General features: G+C 35.8%; 1 protein-coding gene and 1 pseudogene across 2 annotated transcripts; both read right to left on the bottom strand.

Annotated features, from left to right (window-relative positions):
- Nucleotides 1-1,036: 1,036 nt before the first annotated feature.
- On the bottom strand, nucleotides 1,037-3,503 carry LOC143587441 (subtilisin-like protease SBT1.7 pseudogene; annotated as a pseudogene). The gene is made up of 2 exons (XR_013144887.1): nucleotides 1,891-3,503; nucleotides 1,037-1,728 (listed from the first exon to the last, which is right to left on the bottom strand). The product of XR_013144887.1 is annotated as a subtilisin-like protease SBT1.7 pseudogene (transcript).
- Nucleotides 3,504-5,898: 2,395 nt separating this feature from the next.
- On the bottom strand, nucleotides 5,899-7,145 carry LOC143587440 (uncharacterized). The gene is made up of 2 exons (XM_077068736.1): nucleotides 6,548-7,145; nucleotides 5,899-6,290 (listed from the first exon to the last, which is right to left on the bottom strand). The coding sequence occupies exons 1-2, from the start codon at nucleotides 7,143-7,145 to the stop codon at nucleotides 5,899-5,901; spliced, it is 990 nt and encodes a 329-aa protein (XP_076924851.1).
- Nucleotides 7,146-9,112: the final 1,967 nt, after the last annotated feature.

Below are 9,112 nucleotides of genomic sequence, written 5' to 3'. Positions count from 1 at the left end.
CATCTCAATCTAACAAGTAACTCAGCACATATATGTGAATGAAACTTACAAGCATTCTTGAAACTCTTTACTTAACATAATAAAACTGTAAAGACTACATACAATACAACATCAAGTGATGGAAAAAACATTACAGTTTATGCAATCAAAATCAAATGCAACTTATATTAAGAAAACGAAGAATTACCAAAAAGATAGATTCAGATTGTTTTTTCATAAAATCTTACCTGTTGTTAAGTGCTCAATCTTTGTTATCATGATGAGGACCAACTATAGCTTCTTTCTGACATCTTGCAACTAATTAATTTTTATTCCGCCTGATGATTATGATTATGATTATGATTATGATAATATATTCTTTACCAATAATAGCCTCCAATTTATCTATGATTACGCAAATAAAAGCTGAAGGTAAAAAAAAAATACAAAATAATAATTAACAATAATAAATTTATTTCTAAGATTGCATTCACTAAAATTAAACAGGTCTCACAAACACTCTTCCATCGTTCATGAAATCTGCCTTCTCGAAGCTCTCTTGACAAAATTTACCACCATTTACACCACGCCACAACCGCCATTTGCACCGCACCATCAACCGCTGACCGTCTTATTCACCAGCAAAAATTGATTTATGGGTTCGTTATTTAATTAAGAAAAATTTGCACCCTTTTCCTGTTAATTGAGTAAGGGACATCTGACGTTATTCATATATGTAGATTGTCGCCATGCGTCAAAAATTTGTACCAGTTGAATATTTGCTTGTGTTAATTCGGCTTGGTAAGTTCAGTTTTGGCTTGTTAAATTTAGTATACTAATTTGTTATAATATTAAACAAACAAAATTTAAAACTGCTAAATCTAGGTAGGTCACGGTTTTGCATAGTTTTATTTTTTTGTTATTCGATACGTATCAATGTTTATAATGGTACCATCGCAACTTTATTTTTTAGAATATACTTTTGCATCACTTGTGTCTTATAAATTAACTTGTATTTAAAGTTGAATATCTGTTACGCATCAACCACTTCCTGATCTTAGGGTTGCATATTATATGCAATTGCAGATACGATAGGACTTCGAACGACATGGCTTCCATTCACCTCGTGCCAGCTTAGGTACCCATAGTTACCTAAATACCCACCTTTGATCGAAGGATCACCAATTATATCAACATCAACAACGACCTCAAACTTGGCCGTACTATATCTAGCTTCAAAAAATATCACGGAAGGCTTCACAACAACATGCATACCCGTCGCAGGAGTATTTACCTCTGCCCGATATGAACAACTTGGCGTCCCCACATTCATTAATACTCTTTGGAACACGTGATGAGTGGTATTCGTGTTGTTTAAGACAAGAATAAACGAAGGGTAGTTAAGATCAAGGGTCGCATTCGCACAATCAATCTTTGATTTCTGCGAAATGATTCGAATTTGCTTTTGAGTGTAGTTCATTGCACAAAGATAGTTGATGTAATCGCGTGGTTGAATATCATATACCAGACCAGGATCCATGGCTTTGTTTGGGTTAACATGCCCAGCACCAAAATCTAGAGGGGTACCGTATTTACCTGTCATGGTGTCCATAATTATGCCTTTGTTGTTGTCAAGAATGTCGGCTGTTGTCATCATTGCAGACCGGATTGCAGCTGGACTCCAGTCACGATGGGTTGATTTCAGTAACGCGGCCACGCCTACAACATGCGGACAAGCCATGGATGTACCTATTACGATGAATATATTATTAGTGAGGGTTTGTTATAACATTTTGTCATAGTTTAAGGATATATACTATTTGATTAGCTTTCCTTTGCAATTCCTTATTGCATTTGCATATATATATAGTTGATTAAAAATGCAATTATTATTATTCAGTTGTACCGTACCTGAAACAAGACTATAATTGCTGAACAAATAATCAAATCCGATCTGCGCACTTTTTCTGTTTGGCACCCATGCAGCCAAGATATCCACTCCAGGAGCCAAAAGATCTGGTTTTAGGATCCAAGGAGATTGCTTGCTGGGTCCTCTTGACGAGAAGTCTGCAACTTGTGGAGCTGGTTTAACACCCAATAAAGTATCACCATACTTAACACTAATACTCGCCTTCTCAGTGTTGATTATGTACTTCTTTAACAATTTTCCGACCTTTGGTTCGAGTACAACAAACGGAAAAATTAAGTTTTGTGCCAGGAAAAGGTTATCGAAGGCTGAAGAACTGAAGATAGCTCCAGCAGCCCCAGTAGCATTGAGTTCATAAAGTAATATTATATCAACATCAAATTCACAGAAAATGTATTTGCCTTTAACATCTTTGGGATCAAGGGAATTATAAGCACAAGCTTCCTTGCTTCGATTTCCATATCCATAGTATATGTGAACCTTCTCTATCAACCGATCATCCGGGAAAATCGATTTCCCGATTAAGGTTCCATAGTTCCGATCACCAGGTGTAACATAAGCAACAAACTCTCGATCTACTGTTCCGGCACCAACAGTAGTGATCCACGGAGCTCCATTTTTGATACTGTATGCATCAGGGCCATCATTACCAGCTGAACAAGAAACAAAGATCCCTTTCTCCATAGCTGCAAATGCTCCGATTGCAATAGGGTTGCGGTAAAACGGTGTCTCAGGGAACCCTAACGATAAAGACATCAGGTCTACACCATCTTCTATGGCTTGATCCATTCCCGCCAGTGTGTCAGTTGCTGCAGCACTTATTGAGTTTCTGAAGAACAACACTTTGTACATGGCTAACCGAGCCTTCGGTGCTATTCCAGTCGCTGTGCCGTTGGCATACCCGAAATAATTAGCAGACTGAACAAGACTACCAGCTGCTGTTGAAGATGTATGTGTTCCATGTCCCATATAATCTCTTGGGGAATTATAGTCATATTTTGTTGATATGTTTTCCTTTAGCTGCTTCATCCCCTTGCTAAATGAGCGCGCACCTATAAGCTTTTTGTTACAAAAACCTTTGGCTTCACAAGTTCCACGCCAACGTGAAGGCACTCCTGACATTCCTTGGTCATGAAAACTCTCACTTTCAGGCCAAATTCCGGAGTCGAATATACCAATAATCATATCTTCACCAAAATCAGAAACCGGCCATAGTCCGACATGTTTCTCTAGTCCCAAAAACTTAGGCGTGTGCGTGGTATGAAGCTGGCCAAGTGTCTCCTCAAACGTTGCAATATGGCCAGGCATCTGTTCAAGCTGCTGGAGCTGGGACTTGGTGAGGACCGCACTGAATCCGTCCATGACATGGTTATATGTATACAGATGTGTCGCGGGAACTTCATCCGATAGTGATGAAAGTACAGAAGTGTACCAGTTATGGTGATTAGGGAAGGGTGACGGCATCATTGATTTATCCATAAGAATAATGTAAGATTGATGATCGTCGTGAAGATGATGATGACGACGACGACGTGATTGATATCATTGTGGAAGTGAAAATAAAGAAGACGAAACGGAGATTCATAGGTTGTGCCATTTGGCTCGACTACGTTGTTAGATGACAACAAAGATAACTTAAGATATGCAGTTTGGATTGCCTAAAGGTTAGATGCTCCATTTATAGAAATAATAATGTAATTATATGACAATATCACTTGGGTGTTTTTCTTTTTGAAAGGCAATACCACTGGTTTGTTATCTACAAAGACTATAAATAATTACTTAGGTCGACCATAAGGACTAAGGAGTTCTGATTTATTATCTCTCTTAATGATTGATGTTGAAGGGGATTTAAGCTTATATGAAACATCAACGAACTTTCATGTCACTATATTAATATATATGATAAAATATCATAATAAAGGCAAACTATTCAAAAGAAAGTGTGTACCCATTCAACGTTCAAATAAAATACAAATGTTCGACTAATTATAAAAAAAATCTTGTATAAATGTGTCCACTAATCGTTTGTATTCTCTCTTACTGATCACCAGTCACTACCCGCCATGATGTTGATGTAAGTAGCGCATGAATGAAAAAAGAAAAACACGCTTAGCAATTACAGAGTGTATAAATGAACACAAAAGTTTGATAAAAAGATATAAAATGACGCAACATAATAGCAAATTTAGAAGTTTTACGAAAATGGCTTTTACTTACCATTATTTATTTGCTTCGATTCTAATCCTTGACACTAACTGATGTTAAGTTTTCCAATTACTTAATTAACTTAAATTTATAATTGAATAAACCCAATTTATATGGGCTATTTATGTAGTTTTTTTGTAATTAAAACCCACAGGCAACAAACATATAAAATTAAATTATCAATAAAAATGGGACACTCCAAACCCACTTCCCACCACTCCATCTTCACTTCACATGTAAATCAAACGCACACACACCTCCACCCATGTTCTTCAATATCCTCACTGGCTGCCGCCTCCTACTCCTACAACCACAACCAAACATCTGAACTGATCTACAAATTGTCACTGTCTTTTCACAACTCGGAGACCTGCTAACTCTCTCAAATCGAGGTTCTTAGATGTTGTGCAAGGGTTGTTGGGATCTGATTCAAATCTGATTGAAGGGTTGGAGTTGCAGGTTGAATTGGGTGGCAGTGGTGGCATGAGACAGGTTCTGGGAGCAACGATGCTTAGAGGGTGGCTGGTGGTGATGGAGAAAAAAGATGGTGATGGTGATGGCGATGGTTAGCTTAGTTATTAGAGCATTCTCGTCCCATCCATTATCTTTATTCCTATAATTTAACAAAAAACCACTACTTTTTAAAATTTGTCCTTTCATTTTAAAAAGCACCTCACATCCTATTCTATCTATCTCTATATTATTTTTTTATTAATTTTTTCTCTTTCTACTCAATTACAATTTTAACGACTTACTATTTTGTCATATTATAATTTTGTTTTAAGAAGTTTCTAAATATTTATAAAAATCGATTACGTTAAACGAGCCAATGCTCGGTTCAAACTCGTGAAGTATTCTTAACCAAACATTATAATCAATATGAATTTAAAGAATGATAGAAGCTATCTATTTATAGTAGTCTAAATTTCCATTTATACACTATATGATTGAACAAAAAAAATATATAAGTTAAATAAAAGTGAAAGTAGCAAATGACTACGTTTTAACAATGGAAAAAAAATAAGAAAAAAAAGTTTGACTCTTGGGCCAGAGTTAAACTTGCAACATAAAAACTGACATAACCACCTATATTAGATATTTGCTAGAAAACATGATATCAACCATGAGGTTCAAACGCTCAAATAAAAATGATTTGACCTATAAAGTCATAACATCTCTATTCAACCTTTAACAGTGGAATAAATGCATACCTTGCTGATCTACATACAAAAATATATTAGCCCATGGCCACAACATGCAGACTTATGATGATTAGAAAACAAAAAATGTTAAGAAAAGTAAAAGCCTAAACAAAAAACTTGAGTTAAAATAATCAACTATAAAAACAAACTGACTAAACAAAGATCTGAGCTACAGTAGGAACAAACAGCTCCTGCAATTCAAACAAAGAAATCATAGGAACAAATCGCATTATTATTCTGCAATACAAACAAATCACAAATGCAATCTAAACACCATTGGAGTATAATATGATGCAATACAAAAGAAAAAATCACATGAGCATCTAGAGAAGCATTACAAAAGCTTTAATCAGTTAAACAAAAGATTAACAAAAGCAATAAATTGTTGGGTCGGGCCGGGTCGTACCTGTTGCACACTCCTAACACATTACAAGCAAATGATCCAAATAGATGCAAATTTTAACAAAAGTTGAGCTAATAAGTTATGTTCTTACATAATAATTCTAATGATAATCACATAGCATGTTTCTAACTCCAACCAATAACATTCACGAAATAATAAATATAATGCGATATCGTTTATTATTGAGAATAGAGTAGCCATTGATGTTCAACTAGATCTTCTTGAAGTTTATAATGAGCCGAGTTATCTCTAATACGAAGATGACGTTCGATGAAGTCAATGAACTCAGATGTATGAGTGCCTAACAATTCGGGGAGATCATCATCAAGTTGATCATACTCCATATTAAGACCGTCACCATCATCGCGTTCATCTTCAATGATCATATTATGAAGAATAACACATGCTTTCATTATATTTGTTAGCACACTCACTTTGAACATTCGTGAAGGTCCTCGAATGATTGCAAATCGTTGTTGAAGTACCCTAAACGCTCGCCCGACATCTTTTCTTGAAGATTCTTGTGCTTTTACGAAATGTTTATACTTGTTCCTCTTGGTGCCGGAATCGTCTTTACAAAAGTTTGCCACTTAGGATAAATACCGTCTGCAAGGTAGTACCCCATAGTATAGTCGTTACCATTAACTGTGTAATTGAATGGAGGAGCACGCCCTTGCGCAAGTTCCGTGAAAATGAAAGACCTCTCTAGCACGTTAATGTCGTTATGTGAACAGGGCATACCAAAAAATGCATGCCATATCCAGAGATCATATGAGGAAACCGCCTCTAAAATAATAGTAGGTTCACGAATATGGCCAGAGTACATACCTTTCCAAGCTGTGGGACAATTTTTCCACTTCCAATGCATGCAGTCAATGCTTCCGAGCATTCCAGGGAATCCTCGTTGATCCACAACAACAAGCAATCGAGTAATATCATTGGTGTTTGGTGAACGTAGATATTCAGTTGAAAAAATATTTACTATCGTCTCACAGAATTTTTTGTGGCTCTCCATTGCGGTGCTTTCACCAATGCTTATGTATTCATCCATAAAATCTGCGGTAACCCCATACGCCATCATTCTAAGTGCTGCGGTTATCTTTTGCATAGAAGATAAACCGAGTCTTCCGACATTATCTCTTCTTTGGACAAAGTATGGCTCGTGAGTCACTACCTCATTTAGAATACGGAGAAATAGAGGACGACGCATACGAAATCTTTGTCGAAATAGATCTGAAGGATATATGGGATTTACTGCAAAATAATCGCGATATAGACACTGGTGTCCTTGAATATGATTACGCCGAATAAACCTACAACGCTTGCGAATACATTGTCCTTCGCCATCCTCATTAAGATCAACATCACTATCATCTTCAGAAGAAGATATGTATGTTAATAATTTGCGAAAGAATGTACGAGGCATGTGATCAAATATCCAATTAACTCAACCTGTCAAAATACACACAAGTTTTTATCAACGCTAAAGATGAAATATGTTGGAACAATTATATTGCTTTTTTATTTGTAAACAAAGAATAAACAAATAAGCTGTTGATCATCCAATTGTACCCAATTCATGGGTTAATTGGTTATACCTACAAATCCATCATTCATTTCAAATCCAAGCCATACAAAATTGCAAATCATTCATAAATACAAACAAGAGAACTACCGTAACTTTAGTTTGTAATTGCCTTGTTTTTTTCTATGCATAATAATAGTACAACAGAAGGTGATTTAATTTCAGTATACACAAAAGCACATAACAAATTACAAAAGCATATAAATAACGACATCATTAGGTAAAGGTGATTTAGTTTAAATATTCTTTTGTTGGACGAATGGAAAGGTAGATTCACACAGATAACGATTTCAATATTATGAAAATGGAAATTGATGGAACTTTCAGCATCCTCAAAAAACCATATTCAAACCGATAACATATTGAGATTAAGAGGTATTAAAAACTTTGGTGATTACTCTTCCTGGGCTACAACTGTTCCGGGGAGTACGCAACCGGGCCGTATCCCGATTAGCCATGTAATCAGAACTGAACCTGGACACTATTTCTAATTCCGGTTCGGTTTCACGGGTATTGTAAAACAGGTTCACGGGTCTATCTCGTATCCTATCCTGTACACCCCTAATTACATGAATGAATGCAAATTACAATCCATCTACAAACCCTAATAAACCCAAAGCCCCAAATTATGATCCAAGAATATGACAATAGAGCATCTATAGACCCTAATTAACATATTTGTAATAACACCTGCATACTAATAGTTTTAATCCTACAATAAAAATATAGAAACTGAAAGACAAAGAGAGGTACCTGTTGCAGCTTTTGTTGATGAAGAGGAATTATTTGATTTTGCATTTGCCTTCTATTTCTTTCAGAGGGAATGAAGAGGAGATAGCTGCTGCCATACTTGAGAGTTTTATAAAAGGGAAACAAAGATGGGCGGGTGAAAGCTAGTAGTTGATATTACTGTAGCTTTTTATAAATAAAAAGTTAATGTATCATATTTTCATAATTTAGAGTTAGAGCGTATGGACAGGGGATTGGATAGAGTGAATAATTAGAAGATTTTTCTAAATTTTAAAGATAAGGGGTGTTTTAATGGAAGGGTTAGAAATGCTCTTAGAACCTAAATGATGCATTATTGTAATTATGAATTATAAAATAATTATTATATTCTATTTGTAATGAATAAAGGATTATTTAAAAACTTTGATGAGCAATTTGATAACTAAGTATACCAAAAGAAATGGAAATCGAAATGAAACCTAACCAAGCATCATTGCTAAAGTTCTTAAATAATAACCACAATCTCATTCCACAATCAACTCTTAGGCTGAGGGGTGTGGGGGGCGCGAGAGGGGGCGCGAGTGGGGGCGCCAGCCAATAATATTGTGACGTGTGGCAGAGAGAGAAACTTGATAAGATGGGTGTTGGTAGTGGTGATAGCGCCCCGGGCCATGGTGTGGAGGGGCGCGAGAGGGGGCGCGAGCGGTTTATTTTTTTATTTTTTTATAAATGTATTAAAAAAACGTATTATTAAAAAAACAAGAAATTATTTAAAAAAACACACATTAATTAAAAAAACACATTAATATATAAAAAAAAATTAAAGTACTAAAGAAAAACATTATTCTTATTATTCGGCTTCATCTTCTTCGATCAACCTCTTCCGGATACGTTCCTTTTGTTTTTCCATCAGCATTTGGTCGACCGGATTTAGGTGGCTGAAGTCTCTTGCAAGGAAGTCCAAATCTCTCATTCTTTTTTTTCCTTTTTGTCAATAGAGACCACCTCCATGGTTTTGTTGAATTTATTGAGGGATTCAACAAGATCGTTGATGTTTACGGCTTCCCCCTCAGCCGGTT

The sequence above is a fragment of the Bidens hawaiensis genome, unplaced genomic scaffold, assembly GCF_021521415.1.
Source record: "Bidens hawaiensis isolate Kalapana, Puna unplaced genomic scaffold, B.hawaiensis_p1.1 tig00035506_1, whole genome shotgun sequence".
NCBI classification, from domain to species: domain Eukaryota; kingdom Viridiplantae; phylum Streptophyta; class Magnoliopsida; order Asterales; family Asteraceae; genus Bidens; species Bidens hawaiensis.
The sequence above is the reverse complement of the archived record's forward strand: the minus strand, read 5'-3'. Positions and strand labels throughout refer to the sequence as shown.

What these genes read in the sequence shown, in the direction of transcription:
- LOC143587440 (XM_077068736.1), bottom strand. Translation starts at nt 7,145, where the DNA reads ATGCCTCGTACATTCTTTCGCAAATTATTAACATACATATCTTCTTCT. An exon ending in TTGTCCCACAGCTTGGAAAG is followed by an intron (nt 6,291 to 6,547) that starts GTATGTACTCTG and finishes ACTTTTGTAAAG; the next exon opens with ACGATTCCGGCACCAAGAGG.